Consider the following 23,535-nt stretch of genomic DNA (forward strand, 5'->3'; position numbering starts at 1 on the left):
TCATGAATAAGTAAAGAAAATATAAATAAATAAATAAAGAAAGAAAGAAAGAAAGAAGAAAGAAAAGAAAGAAAGAAAGAAAGAAAGAAAGAAAGAAAGAAAGAAAAGAAAAGACCTAGCAGCGCTAGCAGCGTCTGAGGTTGACATGGTCATGAGCATTTTCGAATTTGAACATGAGAGGATTCCTGAGATTTTGAAGGCGGAGGCACAGTTTATAATTCTGGAAAAGATGATTAAACTTGAGTTTTGGACTGTGTCCGGGGAGACTGGACTAGGGTAAGGGCTGGGATTCTCGTATGAGTATCAAGTAAAGAAGGGGGAGGTCGGGAGAGAAAAGGGTAGAGGCTTTTTAAAAGGCATGGGTAGCTTACATAGAAGGGAAAAAAGTTATTAACAGAAAGGTCTACTTTTTTTTTTTTTTTAAGATTTTATGTATTTATTCATGAGAGATGCACTGAGAGGGAGGCAGGGACATGGAGGCAGAGGGAGAAGCAGGCTCCACGCAGGGACCTGATGCAGGACTCGAACCCGGGGCCCCCCCCCTCCCTGGGTCACTACAGGAGGGGAAGGCAGAAGCTCAACCACTGAGCCACCCAGGTTCCCGGAAGGTTGTCTCCTTTTGAAGATGGGGGTTATGTCCCCCTGAGACTTGAATCCTAAAAAGCTGTGGCACTTTCTGGCATCCTCCGTTTTAAGACTTCTGTTGTTAAGCACCACATCCGCTCCTATCAGTCTTGACTATCCGCAATTCCTTCATCAAATATCTATCAAATACTGACTATAACTTGTTAGATGACATGTCGGGCCGATGTTGTTAAAAGGCTTAATTACATGCTTAAGTGAATCTCCCCCCCCCCCCCCCCCCCCCCGCCTCTGGCTTCATAGAGATCACTAGTATGCTATTCACAGTTTTGGAATTCTAAATGCTTATTGAAGTCTAATTTAAAAAAATAGTACATTAAAAATATCTGATAGATTTTCCTCTCCTTTAAAAATCCTTACAGGGTCTTCTCCATGCTTACAGGGTGAATTCCATCCTGTCTAACATAGCGTGTGGAACCCTTCATAATCCTTGAGAAGCTCTTTGCATTTCCTTCCCCCCCCCCACCCTATTTCGTACTCCATCGATATCGTACTGCTTATAAAACCCTCAAAAAATCTACGTCTTCCGTCTAGGACTATGCTGTTCCTCTTGATTTGGCCTACTTCTTTTCATCTTTTAAAATTCATTTCAGGGGCCCCTGGGTGGCTCAGTTGGTTAAGTGTCTGCCTTCAGCTCAAGTCACAATCCTGGGAGTCCTGGGGTGGAGCCCCCTCGTCGTGCACCATGCTCAGTGGGGAGTCTGCTTCTCCCTCTCCCTCTGCTCCTGCTTGTGCGCTCTCTCACTTTCAAATAAATAGATAATAAAAGTAAGTGAATAAAATTCATTTCAAAAATAATTGCTTTTTGAAGCCTTTCTCCACTTTCCTCATATGATCTGTTAATCCCAGGCTGTTTTTGTACATATATATATGTGTGTGTGTATATATATATATGTACATACATACTTAATTTTTTTTTTTCACTTTTCGCTTAGGTTAATTACCTGGTTGCTTAGAGGTTTTTCTGCCTTGCTAGACTGTGAACTCCTTGGTGGGGGCAGAGTGTTACTCATCCCTGTCTTCTCAGTACCAAGTACAGTGCATGGTAAACAACAGACATCCTCAGTGTTTGATGGAAGAGCAAATTCATAAAGGATGACCACTTTGTTTATAGTCAGTTTTACAAAGAATGACGCTTTTCTTAACGATGCTTAAAATCAGAGACTTTGTAAGAACTTGAAGGTTAGCTAGTCAGTCAGTCCCTTAGATTCTCATATTCATAGAGGCCCAGAGATACTCACATTGTAAATTGGCAGAATCAGGATTATACTCAGCCATGCAACTCCATGGTCCATTTTTCTTTTACTTGAACACACTGATTAATTCTTTAAACACTGTTAGTATAGATATTTCAGTCAATAATAGATTCTTTTATTTGGTCTCATTCATGTGGGGAATATAAAAATTAGTGAAAGGGAATAAAAGGAAAGGAGAGAAAATGAGTGAAAATATCAGTGAGGGTGACAAAACATGAGAAGACACCTAACTCTGGGAAATGAACAAGGGGTAGTGGAAGGGGAGGAGGGCGGGGAGGGGGGGTTAGGGTGACTGGGTGATGGGCACTGAGGGGGGCACTTGGCGGGATGAGCACTGGGTGTTATGCTATATGTTGGCAAATTGAACTCCAATAAAAAGTTTTTTAAAATAATAGATTCTTTTACTTTCAGAATCGTTTTTTAAACTTAGACTTGTGGGATTTTTGGAGTTTGGAATAATCTGGACATTGTCCAGTAAATTCTGTTATCACAATTTTTATTGGAAATGACAAGGCCAGAGAGAGCATACCTGGGTGGCTAATTCCATTGAGCGTCTGATTCTCAACTTCAGCTCAGGTCATGGTCTCCAAGTTGTGAGATCCAGCTCTAGCTCTTGGCGTTTGGGACTCCACGCTTTGTGGGAGGTCTGCTTGGCATTCTTTCCCTCTCCCTCTGCCCTTCCTCCTGCTCATATATGTTCTCTCTCTCTCTTTCTCTCTCTCAAAACAATCAATTTTTAAAACAAAATTCATTCTCAGGCTAACATTCTCCAGGTTTACCTGGAACTCAACCAGCTTGGCCACCTAAAGGGAAGCACATTTTTTGCCAGTCTCAGTGCATGCTGGCTGTCTTTGGCTTGGCTTGGCTAGATCTTGCTCATCTTTGAATCAACTTTTATTTGAATCACCAGAACCAAATTCTGTTCTCACCTTAGGATAGTTTCCCCTGAAAATTAGAATCTTCCAGATTCTGATGGCTTTATATGAAACCCATATATCTGATCAGCTTGCCTGGTTGAGGACACTGAGATAATTTATTCAAAATAGAGTCATTGTCCTACATTGATAGGTACTGCAATGGATGTAAGGGTTGGAAAAGGTTTTCCATTATAGTGATCCTTATGTCCCTGGCATAGGACCCTTGTTTGTTGGAGCCTAATAGTTTTCTCATTAACTCAGGTCTAGAGCAATAAATGGTATACGAGTAACCAGAAAGGCTACTAATATTTAAAAAGATTATTTAAGTGCAATATTTAATATGATTGTTTTTAAACAGTTTTTCTGTGTGAAACTCTGGTATTTATCACTTTATTGATAAGAACTGTTCACATTTTAGGTTTCTCTCCCTAATAAAATATGTTTCCAGATGGCCTTTGATTAAAGGGGAAAATCATTCAAAACAAGGGATCACATTAACTCTCAGTACACTGTATTAAACTATCTCTATTCTTTTCAATGTTTCTCACATTCAGTCACTTCTAATTAAAATGAATTCCTCATTAGAAAGCCACATGTGGAAAAATTGTTTTTGTTATTGAAAAGAACTTTTGGATCCCTATTTATTTTTGCTTTGTTAACTTGTAATACAGTTTATGTTCTGTTATGAATCCGGTTTTGTGTTTCTTCTAATAAACTTTGTATATCTATTTATTCTTGTATAAGTTACTCAAACTGATTATATCCAGTAAAGTATCTTGGTGTTTCCAAAATGTCTTACAGCACTTTTTCATAGTCATGCTTCTGTGTAAGGAGGTGTGAAATAAAGTATTTGTTGTAAGTAGTGGTTTATATGTATGAACAAGATGTAGTGATTCAATATGATTTTTATGATGAATTCAATTGATAATTAGTCCCCTTAAAATAGACATATCTGTTATAAAGAATATCACCAACAATATCACTGGTTTTAAAGTAGCTCTGATTAGTACTTTAATCTCATAGGATTTTTTTTTACCTTAGTACAAAAATCTTGGTCTATTCATTTTTTTAATTTTGATGTAACATTTTTGTTTGGTATTCCCAAGCAAATCCATTCTTGAGAAATGCTGAAAAACTTTTTTTCAAACTTTGGTTTAATTTTTGCCATATTATAAACAAGCATTATAAAAAACGATGGTCTTTTTAAAAGCCTTATATTTTTATATGATTTAAGATTTACAAAAGTCTTCCCAAGTGCCCTTCACCTAGCTTTCTCCAATGATAACATGTAACCCTAGTACATTATCAAAACTAGGAAATTGGTGCTTGTACAGTAGTATTTACTAAACTATAATCCTTATTTGGTTTTCACAAATTTTTGTTTAAGATTTTATTTATTTATTCATGAGAGAGACAGAGAGAGAGGCAGAGACACAGGCAGAGGGAGAAGCAGGCTCCATGCAGGGAACACGATGTGGGACTCGATCCTGGGTCTCCAGGATCACGCCCTGGGCTGAAGGCAGCGCCAAACCACTGAGCCACCCAGGCTGCCCAAGATTTCACCAATTTGTGTGTATATATGGTACTAAGAAATTTTATCACATATGTGATACATGTAACCACCACTATCAGAATGTTGAACTGCTCCATCATCACAAAGATGCTATCCTGGGGTGTCTGGGTGGCTCCTCTAGTTAAGTATGATATCAAGTGCAGTGTCAGGCTCTGTCCTGGGTGTGGAGCTGCTTAAGATTCTCTCTCTGCACCTTCCACCCCGCCTCTGCTGGTGCATACATGTTCTCTCTCTCTCTCTCTCTCTCTCAAAAAAGAAGGAGGAGGCGCCTGGGTAGTTCAGCTGGTTAAGCATCTGCCTTCTAGGGTCCCAGGATCGAGCCCCACATCAAGCTCCCCACTCAGCGGGGGGTCTGCTTCTCCCTCTGCCCCTTCCCCTCCTCTCTCTTTTTTGCTCTTGAATAAATAAGATCTTAGAAAGAAAGAAGATGCTACACTTATATTGTGAGACCCTCCTTCCAACTCTAACCATGGACAGTCAGTGATATGTCTTTGATAATTTTGTCATTTCAGGAGTGTTATATAAATGGAATCAGAAAATATAACTTGGATTTTTGTGTTAAAACTAGTCTTTATTTAGAATGTGAACATGTGCATGTTGAAAAGCAGTTGATCAATTTGACTCAAGATTTTGTTTCTCCAGAAGCCTACTAAAACCAGGAAGTAAAAACCACATGAGACTGAATGCTACTTGAGCGGGAAAGAGTGACACTTTTCACACTGATTTTTTTCTGTCAAGTGTTGTGTTTCAAAATTTTGAGTTAATAATCTGCATGAAAAAGTGTGAGTTAAGTAGTTTTTGTTCCTCACTCCTGTTCTTAGTCCATTCAGGCTCCAGTAACAAAAATATCATAGAGTGGGTGGCTTAAACAACATTTATTTCCCATACTTCTGGAGTCTGGGAAGTTCAAGGTCAAGATACTAGCAGTTTTGGTGTCTGGTAGGAGCCTACTCCTGATTCAAAGACAACCATTGTCTGCTGTGTCGTCATAGGGCAGAGGGGCAAGGGAGCTTCCTGGAATCTCTTTCATAAGGGCGCTGTAATCCCATTTATGAGGGCTCTGCTGTTCTGATCTAATTACTCCCCAAAGGCCAACTTCCAAATACCATCACAGTAGGGATTAAGTTTCAACATATGGAGGAGGTGGGTGGTAAACATTTGGTTTACAGTAGATCCTTTGAAGTTTTCTACCTGTCTTAGTTTTGTATGTAGGTATGATGTAGAAATTTTAGAAAAGGAAAACCTTGTACTGGTTGTCCTGCATACTCTGAAAGTTCCCACGGCTGCGGTCAGAAGGCTACCTTCATGCGTTCTGCGGTATAGCTGTCCCTTTAGGTCAAATGACCCTTGAACAACATTGGTTTGAACTGTGCAGGTCCACTTACACATTTTTTAAAAATAAATACAGTACAATACCATGTTTTCCTTATGATTTTCTTAGTAACACTTGGTTTTATATAGCTTATTTACCTTGTTGCAAGACTACAGTGTATAATACATATACAAAGTACATGTTAATTGACCATTTATGTTATCAGTAAGACTGTGGGCTACCAGTAGTAAGTATTTGGGGGAGTCAAGTAATTCACAAGTTTTCATTTGCACAGGATTCAGCACCCACCCCTAACCCTGCGTTGTTCAAGGGTCAACTGTATAATGTACAAAAGCTTTGAATTTTACCCCAGGTAAACATTGTGGTTGATGATAACAGCAAAATCAACAAATAGAGAGGACCAAGGTCACTAGTTACAAGTTCATGAGAATGCAAGAAGCTGACACTTTTGCGTTTTCTTTTTTTCCAGTCACTTCAGGCGTATGTTTTCAGGGCCATCGGTTAAGGTCATAGAACATGATTTGATTGCATCATCCTAGGGCACATTTTCTATTATGCCACAGCTTCACTGGAGCTTCACTGATGATACGCTGTTTTATTTCCTAGGTCTGTATGTAAACTCTGTAAGAGAGCCCTAATATGTTAAATTGCCAGAGCAGCTTGTGAGAGGTGCCTCACCAGGCCGACACAATTTTATGTAATTTTATGTAATAAAGTCTAATATGTTAACTCCCTAGTTTGGTAAATTCACTTTTTATTAATCCTTCAGATAAATGTTTGTTAAAACCGTTATTCTAGTATTAAGGAAAGAATGCTATATTTTCTTCTAAATCCTAATGTGTGATACATGATACCGCAGCAAATGATTTGGTGATGAGAAATAAGAAATAGCACTGTTTTGCCTGTGTAGTAAGAGAATTTTGATGCTATACTTGATCGTAGCCAAAAAACTGAGAAGTGTTGTTCATCCTCCAGATCTCAGCGCACAAATCCTATACTCAAGAACACTTTCCCTAACCTTCCATTTTTAGATCAAAACTCCCTATTATTCATTGCATTAGCCCCATAGATCGTTACTTTGTACCACTAAGCACACTTACAGAATTCCATGTATTTGACTAATTATGTAATTAATGAGGTGAGGGACAAGGCTGATTTTCCTCTTAATGTATCTCTAGTACTCAACCTGGGGCCTGGGAGGTAGTTTTTACTTTTTACTCAGCATTTTTTGAATGAATGAATCAGTTTGAGCTGTACAAGTTTCTAATTTAGCTATTTAAAAATACATAATTCTGTACATGTTTTTCCCTAATCTTGAACTTTGTTCCCACTTAATTTTTTAGGATATTACTGTCATTGGAAACTTAGTAAATGAATGTGTCTCATCCCATTTGTTCTCTTAGTTTGAGAAATTGTAAATATCTTAATAATGCCTTACATTTTTTAGGAACTTTGAATATATTCTGTATTTTGTTGTTTATTTTGTTATTTATTTATTTATTTATTTATTTATTTATTTATTTATGTATAAAGCACACAGCCACCCTGTGTTCTAGTATTTCCTCTCTTCCATTGCAGACTGCCAACTTTTTGTTGTATCCTTACATGGCAGAAAGAGAGCTAGCTAGCTGCCTGTGGCTCTTAGGAGGGCACTAATCCCATTTATGAGGTCTCTTCTCTCATGATCAAATTACTTCACAAAGGCCCCAGTTCTAAATATCATCACATTGGGATTAGGGTTTCAATGTGAGAATTTGTGGGGGACATAAACTTTTATTCCGTTGCATTACCTATTGATTTTCCAGCAGTTGCATGATTTCATGCGATAGGGTCAAGAAAAGTGTATACTTTAGTATTTGCTTATTTTTTGAAAAATGTACCCTTTTAATGCTAATATTGTTCTATGAAATGTTTAATAATTTCATTGATATTCTGACAGAAAGCTTTTTGTTTAAATATTTTATTTATTTATTTATTTATTTATTTATTTATTTATTTATTTATTTATTTGAGAAAGAAGCAGGTTCTCCGCTGAGCCAATGCAGGGATCCATCTCAGGACTCCAGGATCATGAGCTGAGCCAAAGGCAAATGCTTAACCAACTGAGCCACCCAGGCACCCCTGAAAGCTTTTTGTTTTTTAAAATGTTTGTGAGTATTAACAAGCTAATGGTGGTTCTTTCATTTTGTTTCTTTAGTCCGAGGATCAGAAGGACTGTATATGGTAAATGGACCGCCACATTTTACAGAAAGCACTTTGTTTCCAAGGTATGGTTTATATTGTTGACTGATGTTATAGAGAACTAACTATACAATACATCCTAAATTATTTTTTTGTTATATTCTGAAGAAGAAAGAACAAACAGGCTGCTTTCTTGGGGCGTTATATAATATTAACAGAAGATAGAAAGATGCATATTCTTTACCAAGAAAAATGATTGATCTTTAGATTTGAAAGTAATAGCTTCAGCATGTTTAAAAGTGTAGACAGTAGTATATTTGAGTTCAAGCCTTTAGTTTCAACGAATCTTATCTTGGAGGATGAAGAAAAACTTGCAGATGTGATAGCCAAACCGCTGCCTATAGTCTTTATGAAATCGGAAAATGAAAAAGGTTTAAGAAAGGAAGGAAATATAAATTGCATATAACTAGATAGATATAGATATGTTTTTTCTAAAAAGAAACAAAAGGCAAACCGAAAACTAATAAAAGTATTAAGTTGGTGGCATAACCATATGATGACATACAAAATTCTGAAATGCATTCATTGGTTTTATTGGTAACAGAAAATTAATATTGTCATTTTAAATCCATTGTAGGATAAAACAAATAATTACATTAACGTCATTAGAAACCAATATTTTTTAGCATCAGAATAAAAGGATAGCTGTGTATATATCAATATGAACTCATGATTAGTCATGCAAAATGTGTCTGGAGAGACTGTATGGAACCACCATGCCTCAGAACAATCAGTCATGGAGAGGAAGTATAAGAAATGTATTTTTGCAGCCAGAGCCTCTTTTGGTCTATTCAGGTTGAATTTAAGTGTCAGAACTCCTCTTCCTGCCACAGCAGTTAGGCATAATGGAAGCCATGCTAAAATGTGGGCCTCACCACTAGAGTCTGAGACAAGCAGTGGTGTTAGCAAATGAGGTGGTCGAGTCTCTTCATTGAATAGCTGATTCCTGGAAGCAGGAAAGGTAAGGTGAGTCTGAGCAGGCCCAAAATGAGTCCACCACAGTCTCAGCATCACTAAGAGTAGAATGAGGACACGTTACATGTCTCCTCGTGGGTAGTAATGGGAACTACATGATACTCAACGTCTATGCAGGTTGAAAAAAAAAACAACTTGATTTTAGGCTTTTAGGTAAAGTGGCTCTCAAATTTGGCTGCACACTAGAATGACGTGGGGAGCTTTTAAAAACCATATCCAAGGACTGGGTATTAAATAAGTTGTAGCACAAGTGTAAGATAGAGGACCTCTTGATCATAGTTGTTTTTGTAGAAGAGGATAAAATGTAATAAAAAATAATGTTTCAGTAGCTACAATCTATCATTAGTACATGATTACAGAAACACAAATATCCTCAGGTGAGTTAATATAAAGATAATATCCAGTTTAAGGGGAGTGTACTGGTCAGTTCTCAGTGTTTATTATTTAATAATTCAAATGTTTATTAGCTTTGAAGTTCTGGTTTTGTGTGACTAGACATACGGACTTCCTCCATGTGCCCACATGCACATTTCTGTTTGTGTGTTCCTTATCACTGGGAGATGTACGTAGAGTAGCCATCTCCAGTTGAGAGATACAGTACTTAAGAGTTTTGATCCTTGGATAGAATATTGGTAAGAAGTCTGATTTCCTAGGTCTGCTTTTATAGAGCATCCTGCATCCACACTTACTTAATGTGAAGATCCTCTTACTGTTGTTATACTTCTTGTCTCTACACATCAGAAATTGATGAAAGATCTTTGTCCCTCAAGTTCAGGGGCACTTCATGATTACTGGAGGATATTCTATCCATACCTGTTTTGTTATGCTGGTGACCTGGTGCAAAGCCTCCATATTGAAATCCTTCAGCCTTCTCAAGATTAGGGTTGACAGCTAGTGACTTCCATGTTCACTTACATTTTTGAGTTTTCACGCAAACTAGTTATTCAAAAAGCCTCTATTTTCTTCTTAAGGTTGATCTGTTGATGTAACATCAATTTCCACCGTACTTTACAGTGGCTCTGTAAAGTTTTGGCATTGTATTTTAAGAGATAAGGCGTTTGGTAGACTAAAGCATTTTGGAATTACTTCTTAAATTTATGTAAGTTCATAATCATTAATAAGATTGTAAATATTTAATCACATTTTTTGAAAAGTATTAATGCTTATTAAACTTTTTTTCTTATCATTTTCAGGGAATCGGGGAAAAATTGCAAAGTCTATACCTTTAGTAAGGATGGCACCTTGTTTGCTTGGGGCAACGGAGAAAAGTTAGTGTTTCCTTATGTAACATATTTTATGTGTGTATCATCAGTATGAAACATAAATGGCATTTGAATAACATGTGTTTGTTTGTCATTAATAAAGTCCATCTTTTAATGTCTTGATATAGTTAGCTAATGCAACTTCCGTAGAATACCTCTAAAGTTAGCAGCTTCTACTTATGTGCCATGACTTGATTTACCTAGTTTCTTGGAATTAGAAAGTAACATTTGAAAAGGGGCAATTAGTTTAATAATGCTGGAGAACCTGAGATGTTGTGTTAAATAGTGCTCTGCGTTATTGGTTAGGGTTTCTTAAGTTTTGCACCAACACTTAGAGAATAACTCTCTTTGCTTGTTTACCTTAGACTTGGTACTTATATCTTTGCTATTAAACTAGTAACAATTGTCTACAGTTATTTTTGTGAGCTTTATTGTTTAGAAAAATGTCATTTAAGTATTTTATAAAATATTCAAAAGTATGTTTAGTATAGTCTATATTTCATTAAATATTCAGATTACAAAATTGGTTTCACAAAAAAAAATTAAATACTCATGATTTCACTAAGAAAATCACTCCTTTTTTAATTTTTCCATCGTTACTACATTTCAGTTCAAAGAACCAGGAAAATGCCTAAATATTTGTTGCTTGGTTTAAAGTTATTTTTGTTGTTTTTAAGCAGATGTAATATCTTAGGTTTTTTTAAAGGGAAAAAATGTATGCGTTAGTATGAAAAGTACGTTTTAAATGATTTTTACACAGTAGTGATGGATTCTGAAGTTAGATTAAACACCTGTGTTTTAAAAATTAATGCTACGAAGATCGTGATGAATTAGATGATTCACTTTTTAAAAAAAGCTTTTATTTATTTATTTATTTATTTGAGAGAGAGAGTGAACACAGAGCATAGGAGCAAGGGGAGGGGAAGAGGGAGAAGCAGACTCTCTCCTGATGTGGCACTTGATTCCAGGACCTGGAGATCATGACCTGAGCTGAAGGCAGACGCTTAACGGACTGTGCCACCCAGGTGCCCCGATGATACACTTATTATGACTATGAGTAACTGGCAGAATTAGAAACTAAAGTGTTTGTAATTAAAAATGTTAATCACTTGATTATTTTTTTAAAGTTATTGAATCCAACCAGTACACTACTACTCATAAATTATTAAGAATATAATCATATTAGGAGTATCTAGGTGGCTTAGTCAGTTGAGCATTTGGCTCTTGATTTTGGCTCAGGTCCTGGGATTGAGCCCTGCATACGGGTGTGTGGTTGGCAGAGTCTGCTTGTCCCTCTCCCTCTGCTCCTCCCCACCACTCACTCGCTCTCTCTCTTTCTCTCATGACTAAAATCTTTTTTAAAAAAGAATATAATCAGGATCCCTGGGTGGCGCAGCGGTTTAGCGCCTGTCTTTGGCCCAGGGCGCGATCCTGGAGACCCGGGATCGAATCCCACGTCGGGCTCCCGGTGCATGGAGCCTGCTTCTCCCTCTGCCTGTGTCTCTGCCTCTCTCTCTCTGTAACTATCATAAAAAAAAAATATATATATATATATATATATATATAATCATACTGGGTCTTATCCACAGTGTTGACAGTCTTAGTCTCAAAGAATGTGCTCTCAAATTTTCTTATTTTTGGTATAAACTATTGTCAGTGTTTGAGTTTCATTTTTTAAAACCCATATTTTAATTTATACTTGAGTATACTATGAGTATGGGACATACCATGCTTCCTTTCATCATCTTATCTTTTTGAGGTATCCCTTATTCTACTAGCTTGGAGTTTGTTGAATAGGTCTGTTTTCATCTTCACAATTATTATATATTTTATATATTTCATATCCCCACTTGGCTTTCTATTGGATTCAACTCTGAACTCTTTTAATATGTGCCCATTTGTTGTGTCTGTCTTTTTTAATGAATATTTTCTATTCCTGGTTCTAGCATTTATTTCCTTAAAGTGCTATGGCCACAACAACATATAATCTTCCTGGGGGCAAAAGAAACAGATGTGTTGTGGTCTTTGTTGAAGTCAAATTAATTAGAAACTATAACTGATTTTTCCTTAAATCTGTAGATTTTTTAAGTAAATACTCTTTGTTAAACTAAGAATAACTGTTAAAGGCTATCAATAATAACAAAAGAAGAAAGTTCCATGTAATTCTAAAATACGTAATTTATAGTAACTTGTAAAGGGTCCTGTGTTTAAACAATATGTAATAATCATTCTTAAACAATTTCTGCTTATCCTAAAACTGTCGCAAACTTGAGTAGAACAAAGTAACTTTAAGCAATTTCTAAAGTAAGATGGAGTATCTTTTTTTTTTTTTTTTTTTTTTTTTACCCCAAAGAGTACATAAGAGTCAGGTCAGACTGGTTTTAAAACTTGGCTCTAGCATTTATCAGTAGTATCTTGGACCCATCATCAAATCATTTAATTTTTCTAAGCCTCACTTCTACCATTTGTAAAATGAGATGATAATACCTATCTTATAAGTCTCTTGTGAAGATTAAATGAGAAAATGTGGGTAAAGTAGTTAGACTAGAACATGGTTTATAGAAAGCATCCCAAAAAATGAAACTGCTTTTATTATACAGTTACAATTGTTACAATTGTTATCATTATTGTATCATAATAATTCTTAGTTTTAGTCTTATCTTTTGGAGATTGCTTCTAAGATTTTAGTAGACATCAAAAGTCTCCTTGTTGATTTCAGAGCTGCTACTACTTTCATTAGTCAAATTAAAAAATATACTTTTGATTTAGCACCTCTATTTTCCCTTGGTTTGGTACACGTCACCTTGTCTGTAGGTTAGCTCTGTTTCCACTTAAAGGCCTGTTTTCTTTTTAACTGAAAGTGTAATCATCTATTACATTCTTCTGCTGATTTTGTACTTCCCATTATCAAACTTTTATAGGGATATTTTGGTAAAATGTACACTTGGTTTTTGTTGTTGTTAAGGTGTTTATTGGCTATTTTCTAGAGCTAACTGAAAATTGATTTTTATGAAAATGACCACTTTATAGCAATCTATATTTGAAAAGAGGTATAAATGTTTTGGATAGTACTGGGTATTTCAAAATAGTATTTCATTGCTGAAGTAATTTCTTTTTGAAACCAGAATAAATGTTATCAATGTCACTAACAAGAAACTACTGCACTCCTTCGACCTCCCAAAGGCAGTTTGCCTTGAATTCTCGCCAAAAAACACTGTCCTGGCAACGTGGCAGCCTTACACTAGTAAGTATTTTCCAGTTGTAAAATATTGACAGGAATCCATTCAATTCAGTGGGAAGAAAAGAGAAGGTTTATAATCTTTAAGAAAGTAATTAATCTTTAGATAGTAAATAGTATTTGTGAATATCTTTACTCAATAATGAATCTTGTATTGCCCTAATATATAATGTACTTTAAGTAATTTCAAAGTATAGTAAGTTAGTGAAAAGATCCAGCATGAGATAGAGAAAAATTAAAAGCTCTAGGAAAGTTTTAGGAAGTGAATAACCCCTGGATGAAGATCTCAAAAATTAAGAATAATGATGACCTTTAAATGAAAAACATTTTAAATAATCATTGTAAATCAAAGAAGTACAAGAGACACAACATGTAATAAATGTGTATAGTATGACAGTAGGAAATGGCATGCCATTTTTTAACACATTTAAAGATAGAACAGTATGTTATATGCACATTTTATGTGGCTTTGCTTCAAATAGATTAATAGTAAAACATATGTATAGGGGCTTTTTAAACATGTTTTTAATAATGTGGGTATTGTTGAGTTAAATATGTAATAGTCCATGGTCGGGTTATAAGCCCTCTAGGTTTGTTTTTTCAAGAGGCATAGACTTATTTCCAAGTAAATAAAAGGGAAATTGAGAATCATAAGTAGTTTATGTAACTTTGTGTGTTTATGTATGTGACTTACGGACTCAAGATTTCATAATAAGAGAATTTAACCATTTAACTGCAAACCATGTCAAGCTTAATAAACAGGTCTCTATACTTAAAAACTAAAGTAATTAACTCATTTCAGAAATGCTGAAATTTTCTCAAACAGCTCTCATATTGTAGCTTTAGTAATAGATAATTAAATCCATAATTAGAGCTAACAAGGAAAGTTGATTTAAAGCAACTCTTTTACTTTAAATAATCTTGTTCAAAGTTATTCTAAGAGTGAATTCTTTTCACTAGTGTTAGAAGACTATTACTGTGGAAAAAAAATGTGTTTTTATTTTAGCTTCTAAAGATGGCACAGCTGGGATACCCAACCTACAACTTTATGATGTGAAAACTGGTACATGTTTGAAGTCTTTCATCCAGAAAAAAATGCAAAATTGGTAAATAAATGCTTTAAAATACTAATTATTTACAAAATACTTTAAATATCTTCATAGTATAACATTTTTTCCTCAGATACTCGTATAGAAAATAACTTGTCAGACCAAAATCTACATCCCTAGGAATTTTGTATGTGGGCATATAATAGAGTAAAAACTTGATGTTTCTTTTGTTTAGTATTTGAATGCAAAAGAACGATATCTTTCTAGTACAAATGCTAACTAAAACTATTAGGATCTGACTTGACATCACAGTTATAAGTATTTTTCTTTAAATAGTGAGCAATATCACAAACTTTAACATGTGACACATTATACCTGTCTAATTTTTTTTTATATTCTTTCTTTTTAACATAGGTGTCCATCTTGGTCAGAAGATGAAACTATCTGTGCCCGAAATGTTAACAACGAAGTTCACTTCTTTGAAAACAACAATTTTAGTATGGAAAGATATATGAAATAAATTTATTATTTTCTATAAATGCATATAGCTTTACTGCCTTATATGGCATCATAGGGTTCTCCTAAATACTATTTTAATAATTGCTGTTTTATTAATTCATTTGAATAACTTGTGTTAACTAAAGAAATTATAATATAGATTTTCTTTTATTTTTCTAAACTTTTTTTTTAAAGATTTTATTTATTTATTTATGAGAGACACAGAGAGAGAGGCAGAGACACCGGCAAAGGGAGAGGCAGGCTCCCTACAGGACGTCTGATATGGGACTCAATCCCAGGATCATGACCTAAGCCAAAAGCAGATGCTCAACCACTGAGCCACCCAGGCATCCCAATTTTTTTTTTAATAAGCTTTTATTGTCTAATAATTGCTATTAAGACATTTGCATACTTCTTTCTGAGTTTAGTTGCTATTGAAATTCTGTGGTACAAAATTTTTTAATGTTTATTGTAGAATTTGAAACAAAAGTAGACACCTAGTCCCAATAACCTTCAACCCATTGCCCATGCTACCTCATCCATACATCTCTTTACCTAACATCTCTCTTACTCTGCTAAAGCAGATCATTTTTTCCTAAAATATCTCCGTATGTATCTTTGAAGATTAGGGCTTTTTAATTTTTTAAGATTTAGCCACAATACCATTATGACAGATTATATAAAATATCTGGTCATTGTTCAAATTCTAATTATTGTAAATGTTATAATTTTTTTTTTTAAAGTTAGGCTCCCAATAAGGTTCCTTACATTGCAAATTGATATATCTTAAGATTTTTTTAAGCTCTAGGTTCCCTCTCCATCTCTTCTGACCCCCACCTTGAGGCCTTAAATTTATTATTAAAGAAACAAAGTTGCTTGCCATATATTTTCTTATAGTTGAATCTTGCTATTGTATCCTATCTTATAGTTTAACATGTTCATCTGTCCCCTAAATAGCTCCTTGAATCTAGAACTGGTCAGCTTCAGATTCTTTTTTGGGGAAATGAGGGCAAGTCTACCTCATAAGTGGTGTTCCTTTCATTTAACAAGAAGAATATAACATCTTATTGTCTTTAATTTTGTCGGATTAGCTGACATTAATGTTCAATGCATAGATCCATCATTTCATGAGTAGATACAAGTTGGTGATTTTCCAAGTCTCCCTGCTTCCCCATCACTTATAAGGTATATTTCTTCTATCAAGAGAAATTCCCCTATCTACTACTTATTATCTAGTGATACCATTTATATAAGAAAGGGCACTATTCTCTTCAAATCAATCAATGGGAGTTAGATATGCAGTCCCATTACTTACTCAAGGTTGCCCAGGTAGTAAGGGACTGGGTAGGAAATTCAAGCTTAGGTCTGTGTTGTCCTCACTCCACGTTTTCTCCAATATGCTGTCTTACCTACAATGAGACTACAGGGAGCAGTATCAGTAATTACATTAATCTTTTATAATGCATTCAGAATTGATTGTGTTCCTGTTAGCTTCTCTCTTCCATCTAACACTATTTGCTTTTTTTTTTCCTTAGACACAATCGCAAATAAATTACATTTGCAAAAAATTAATGATTTTGTTTTATCACCTGGACCCCAACCATACAAGGTAATTTCTGTGTTTTTGTTCATGTGGAATATTACTAGATTAAACCTTTTCCTAGTTCTTAGTGACTATAAAAACATGTCCATCATAGTTTATATGCCTCAAAAAATTAAATAGTGACTTATATGTGTGTATTTCAGGTGGCTGTCTATGTTCCAGGAAGTAAGGGTGCACCCTCATTTGTTAGATTGTATCAGTACCCCAATTTCGATGGACCTCATGCAGCTTTAGCTAATAAAAGTTTCTTTAAAGCTGATAAGGTTACAATGCTATGGAATAAGAAAGGTATGACAAATATACTTTATCTCATTTTTTAGGTCTTGAGACTTTTATTCCTGTATGTCTAGAAAAAAAGAATACCATGCTTAGTTAATCAAAATGTGCTGTTATATTTTTAATATTTTTCTTATCAGCATTAGGTTAATTTGTGTTTTAAATCTAACTAAAGTTTTTGCTGTTCTAGCTACTGCTGTGTTAGTAATAGCTAGTACAGATGTTGACAAGACGGGAGCATCCTACTATGGGGAACAAACTCTGCACTACATTGCAGCGAATGGAGAAAGTGCTGTTGTGCAATTGCGTGAGTATTCCACGGGTCTTCCTGTGATAAAACAATGGAAAGAACACAATACTGTAAATGTGATCTCATCCAAATTCTTGATCACATGATAAAACATATATTTTCATAACCTTGAAGGTAAAATTTCTCTTAATTAATAAACTTAAAATATCCCCAAACATCAATTATTTTGACAAAATCCAGTTAATTTAGTTAATGCCAGCACTTTAGTGGGGAACTTGCTGGGTAATTTCATTATAATAGCTCTTTGTGAACTTACTTATCATGACAGTAAGTTGGTTTGGCACTGTCTTCAAAACTGACAAATGTTACTTACCATTTCATCTTTTGTTTTGATGACTAAATTACTGTAGAATAATACAATTGTAAAATTCTGGTAACTCCTTGATTTTTCATTTTGAATTGAACCTGTAAAAGTAAGATAAACTTCCTTACAAAGGGCTATATATTCCCTCTGAAGTCAGAAAGTCCTCTTTCTTTCATAATTTAACATTCTGAAAGACCTAGTCAGTGTAACTGATCAAAAGAATAAACATATAGTTTTGAAAGGAGTAAACAATCATATCTGCATATACATGAAGTCACAGTATAAACAGCCACTTAAAATACATAGCAGAAGAAAAGATCCCATACAGAACAACAAAAGGCAGGAAGTATATAGGACTAATGAGAAGAAAACTTTAAAATTTCTAAGGGATAAAATGTGACCTTTATAAAGATGTCATTTCTCTCCAGATTAACCTAAAAATTAAAATGCCAGTAGGTTTTCTTTTGAACTAGATAAATTGGTTTTAAAGTTGACTTTCTTTCTTTCTTTCTTTCTTTCTTTCTTTCTTTCTTTCTTTCTTTCTTTCTTCCTTCCTTCCTTCCTTCCTTTCTTCCTTTCTTCCTTCCTTTCTTTCTTTCTCTTTCTTTCTTTTCTTTCTTTCTTTCTTTCTTTCTTTCTTTCTTTCTTTCTTTCTTTCTTTCTTTCTTTCTTTCTTTCTTTCTTTCTTTCTTTTTCTTTCATTTATTAGAGAGAGAGCACAAGCAAGGGACAGAGGGAGAGGGAGAAGTAGATCCCCAGCTGAGATGGGAGCCTGATGCAGGGCTCAATCTCAGGACCCAGAGATCATGACCTAAGCTGAAGTCAGACATTTAACTGACTCAGCTACCCAGGCGCCGCAACCTTTTTTTTCTAATCTTAAAAGTGTAAAAAGATTTTCTAACAAGGCAAGATGATAAAAGTGAATACGTATAGAATTCTGTGTCAGGGGAAGAAAAGTCCATAAATTAAAACAATAAAAAAATTGGAGAAAAATTTTTTAGACAGACAAGGGATGAATATGAGAAAGGTGAATTTTGTTACTATACAAGTAAGTCAGTAAAAGACCAATACCTGGAGAGAAAAATAGGCATGAGTCAGTAAAAAATAGACCACAGAAACGATATAAATATACTAAGTAGTGCTTAGTTTATAATAAAAAAAGATAGAAAGGAAGACCGGATAACAATTTTTCTCTTCGTAGCTTGGCAAAGATAAAAGTATGAAACTACACAGTGTGAAGGGAGAGTGAAGGGAAAATATGAACTCGTAAGAACTACTGATGGAGCAACGGGTGTCTCAGTCGGCATAGCATGTGACTCTTGATCTTGGGGTTTGAGTTCAAACCTCATGTTGGGGGTAGAGGTTGCTTAAAAGAAAAGAATAATCTTAAAACTTTTGATTATATTAAATGGTACAGCTTCTCTGTGGGACATTTTAGCATTATCAGATAAATGTAGGTGCCTTTGAGCTGCCAGGTTCACTCCTACAGCTGTGTTTGTGTACACTCACAGTTGAGAATATACAGGAATATGATACCTCTGGGAAAGAGTGAGGCAGATTTTAATGTGCTTATATAGAAAAATCTCCAAAATGGAGTACACTAAATGAAACTATAAAGAACTTTGTATGAGTGTGTGTGTGTGTGTGTGTGTGTGTGTGTGTGTGTGTTTTGTTTAAGAGAGATGCTTAATTTCAACAAAAAAATTCTGAAAGCATATACAAGGAATACAATAGAGGGCTGCCTTTGTGAAGATGGACTTATTTTGTGGCATATCATTTTCTATAATTTGTATTTTTATTAGTACTTGTCTACCCCTTCTAATGAAAACTAGTGTATTAATGGTACTAATAATGTATGTTTCTATCAACCTACATTGTCAAAATATTTTAAAGGAATTAAGATACCTTCTAATGAAAACTTCTAATTACCCCTTCTAATGAAAACTAGTGTATTACCCCTTCTAATGAAAACTAGCATATTAATGGTACTAATAATGTATGTTTCTATCAACCTACATTGTCAAAATATTTTAAAGGAATTAAGATAAAGCATTAATCTCCATAGTATATCATATAAAAATATTTTAATTGTGACATATCTTGAAATTTTGGATTTTTTTACTGCTTGATATGTTTATGAGTATTATTCAGTTATAACTTGGCTAATAAATACTATATTTATGTAATGATTTATTGCTAATTTGGGTTTTATATTCTTTTTCTAGCAAAAAATGGCCCCATTTATGATGTCGTTTGGAATTCTAGTTCTACTGAGTTTTGTGCTGTATATGGTTTTATGCCTGCAAAAGCAACGATTTTCAACTTAAAGTGTGATCCTGTGTTTGACTTTGGAACTGGTCCTCGTAATGCAGCCTACTATAGCCCACATGGACATATATTAGTACTAGCTGGGTTTGGAAATCTGAGGGGACAAATGGAAGTGTGGGATGTTAAAAACTACAAACTTATTTCTAAACCAGTGGCCTCTGATTCTACCTATTTTGCTTGGTGCCCTGATGGGGAGCATATTTTAACAGCTACATGTGCTCCCAGGTTACGAGTTAATAATGGGTACAAGATTTGGCATTATACTGGCTCTGTCTTGCACAAGTATGACATGCCGTCAAATGCAGAGTTATGGCAGGTTTCTTGGCAGCCATTTTTAGATGGAATATTTCCAGTAAAAACAATAACTTACCAAGCAGTTCCAAGTGACGTACCCAGTGAAGAACCTAAAGTTGCAACAGCTTATAGACCCCCAGCTTTAAGAAATAAGCCAATCACCAATTCCAAACTGGTAAGTAAAGTTTTACTACTTTGGTGAAACAAGATTTTTCAGGGTGTGGAGTTCTCGAGACCTTTTTCTCATGCGTATTCTTGCATTACTTAGCACCTGATTAGAATATAAACTCTAGAAATCATGGAGGACCTACTGCTGAAGTTAGTGAACAGCTAACATAGTTAAGTTGACAAAGTAGTCAATTTAAAGCAGTTCACATTTTACATTTGTGGGGAAAAGAATGGAGTATGACATACTGGCTTTATGGAGATCGTGGGCTCAAATTCAAGTGCCTGTCAGAATCGGCTGGTAATATAAGGCTTTGGTGACTGGCAGAGAATGGTGAAAGGGAGAGACCATGCCCTCTGGAAAGGCGATAACAACTGCACAGTAGTAGCCGATAGTTTCCATAAGAGATTTAGGTCCAGGTTGCCAAGACAAAACAAGTGTGGATGGTTATGTAAAATTTCTTGATTTTTAAAACACTGTCGTTCAAACAAAACATACTTGTTTTCCTTAGGCTGTCAGTTCCCATCTGTATTGTAAAGTTATGATCAGAGTATCAGTCAGATTCTGATATGCTTTAAAATGTTAACATTTCAGGGCTCAGGGGAAGCATCTGTTAATGACCTGAGTCTCTGGTATGACGTTAAGGAATAAAGTAGCTCTATAAAAATGACCAATATCGTTGGTATTATAAAGGTGACCATATAATAGGTGTAAACTGGGACCAAGTAAGCAGGAATATATAGTCACTTAAATATCAGGCACTCGGGGAAGTTGGTACTTTTTCAAAGGATAAACGTTCTTATGCCTCCTTTGTCCCACTCCTCACCCTTTCAGACACAAAAAACAGAAAAATAATGCTTCCTCCTCCGCAAAAAGTAGCAGTGGTCTGTAACTTCTTGACTTTACTGAAATGTTCTGTTTAAACATTTTTGTTGTATTATTTCCTAAAAACATATAAAAATGTATGAACAAACCCCATTTATAATACTTGCATTTAGATTTAAAAGATATAGTAGTCTTTGGATTTGTCTTATCTCTAAATTAAATTTTTCCTTATCTAAGATAAAAACAGAAGTAACCTCAACATATCCTGCTTTCTAAATATCTGTAAGGTATCTCAACAGGAGTAAATTCTGAATTAATATATATTTTTATTCTCTGATCCATAAAACTTATTTTGATAGGGAAAGGAAGAGAAAGATCTACTTTGAAAATAATGCTAAAACTTGGTAAGAAGGTCTTAAAACCAACATTGTTTTTTAACATTTAAGATTTCCACTTAATTTTCTTTTTTGTATGTGACATAGTGATTATGTGATCCTATCAAATCATTTTAGTTGAAGGAACCACATGGCCAATAATGAGAAATTTTTGTTTGTATCAAATTCCAGAGATGAGCTAAATGGCAAAAAAATACTGTCGAGAAATTACTGGAAACAAAGACATTCTAGGAAAGAACTTCACAAAGGAGGAGGGTTATATAGCACAAGGGAAAAAAAGGTGGGATTCTCTTTCAAGAAAAAACTTATTTTTTTTATAAATACAAATCCACATATGAATTATACTTAAGTATTTCTTGGCTTTCCAAAAAAAATATTTCCCCTTATATAATGTATTCATCAAAACAGTCCCATAATAATTGACATAAATGAAAAAACAAGTTTTATTACCAGGGATAAAATTATATACGGTGGGCACAGTACTAAAGGCAGAAAATTCTGCTTATGATCCATAATAGCTGTGTGGATTTCTTGTTTGTCTAAAATGAGTCTGCTAGTGACTGCATTGTATTTGTAGTATAGAAGAGCCTTGTAACTCATCCTTTCTTACATCATTTTTCATTGCTTTGTCATGTTTTTGAAGTTCTTACGACTAGAAACTTTTCACCCAAAGCAAGGTACTATAGAAGAGCTGTTGAAAGAATTTTGATGTATAAAACAGATGTTCAGCCAATATTGCTATGTCTTTAACGCTGTATGCAGTGTGGATAACAAGTGCAAGAGACTTGCCGTCAGATTTGTCTGTTCCACAAATACAGGTTTTCACATATTCAGTTACTTCAGGTAGAGCATGTACGGGCACAGAATTTCAATGACCTGAAATAGTTAATGCAGCTATAATAAAGTCACAGTATGCTTTCCTGCTTCTTCTGTATCTTGTGTTTGAGCCCCTGCCCATTTCCTTGTAGCATTTGTAAGTATCACCTGGATCTGAGATCTAGTACTTAAGAAACTTCATGGAGATCTGATTCTTCTGATGTGCTTAGTATGATAGAGTCTAAGAGACAGCTAACACTGAGATAACAGCAGTTGGGAGGGAAATCAATAAGTAGATGAGAACCTGATAAGCCGTAGTGCTATCATGCATGCTCCGTGTTGCCTCAAGCAACTGTTGAGATGACCTAAACCTGTGTACGTATATTCTTTTCTTGAACTATAACTTACACGTAAAATTGTAAGATATTTAAAGGGTACGTCATGGTGATTTGATATATGTGTACATTGTGAGAGGATTCCACCCATCTAGTTAACAAATCTGTTGCCTCTTTTTTGTGTGTGTGTGTGGTGAGAATATTTGCATTCTTGGCAAATTTCAATTATATGATACATTGTTATCAACCATAGTATATTTTATACTAGTTCCTCCTTGATCCTATCCTTAATCCACCCTTTCTGTTGTGGAATATAGTTGATGGATGGCTGTATAAATATCTCATGATGGAAATGATTATCTGTTTTTATTATTTTAGTCTGACCAGTCATTTAGTTTTTTGTGGACCTCTTCATTATGTTAATCCTGGATTTATAAAAAAAAAAAAAAAAAAAAAAAAAATCCTGGATTTATAAATATGCAGTTACCACTTCCTATTTGGTTTTTTTTTTTCTTCTGGTCTTAGTTTTTCAATTTGCTTTTATTTTTAACCTTCTAATCTCTGGTTTTGCATGTAAAGACCTAGCAAGTAATTCTTTGTGCAAATGAGGCAGCTGGGTTTCTGTTGGCCGTAGTCAGATCCAAACAGACCCCGGAAGAAGCTGTTGTTAGTATCTAATTTCATAAGAAGCATGTGTCAGTAGTAGTACTAAGAAAAGTTCCATTATTTTAACAAAACTATATTGTATTTTTCTAGCACTTGTGTAACTGAAAGAATAGGAAGATCCTCATTAAATCCATCCTGACAATTGGAGTATACCTACTACTGATAAGAGTTTTGAAATATTCTTTGCCAGTGATCTTAAAATAAATGTAATAAAATAAGCTTATCCCATGCTA

At 34.8% G+C, this 23,535-nt stretch overlaps 1 protein-coding gene across 1 annotated transcript in view; it reads left to right on the top strand.

The window, feature by feature from the left end:
- Nucleotides 1-23,535, top strand: part of EIF2A (eukaryotic translation initiation factor 2A) — a 32,537-nt gene that overhangs the window by 858 nt on the left and 8,144 nt on the right. The window contains exons 2-10 of the mRNA XM_041733938.1: nucleotides 7,919-7,988; nucleotides 10,131-10,205; nucleotides 13,325-13,443; nucleotides 14,444-14,543; nucleotides 14,901-14,983; nucleotides 16,520-16,593; nucleotides 16,731-16,875; nucleotides 17,054-17,170; nucleotides 19,703-20,274. Coding sequence (XP_041589872.1) covers nucleotides 7,919-7,988; nucleotides 10,131-10,205; nucleotides 13,325-13,443; nucleotides 14,444-14,543; nucleotides 14,901-14,983; nucleotides 16,520-16,593; nucleotides 16,731-16,875; nucleotides 17,054-17,170; nucleotides 19,703-20,274 — 1,355 coding nt within the window. The remainder of the gene's footprint in view (nucleotides 1-7,918; nucleotides 7,989-10,130; nucleotides 10,206-13,324; nucleotides 13,444-14,443; nucleotides 14,544-14,900; nucleotides 14,984-16,519; nucleotides 16,594-16,730; nucleotides 16,876-17,053; nucleotides 17,171-19,702; nucleotides 20,275-23,535) is intronic.

The sequence above is a fragment of the Vulpes lagopus genome, chromosome 19 (assembly GCF_018345385.1).
Source record: "Vulpes lagopus strain Blue_001 chromosome 19, ASM1834538v1, whole genome shotgun sequence".
NCBI lineage: Eukaryota > Metazoa > Chordata > Mammalia > Carnivora > Canidae > Vulpes > Vulpes lagopus.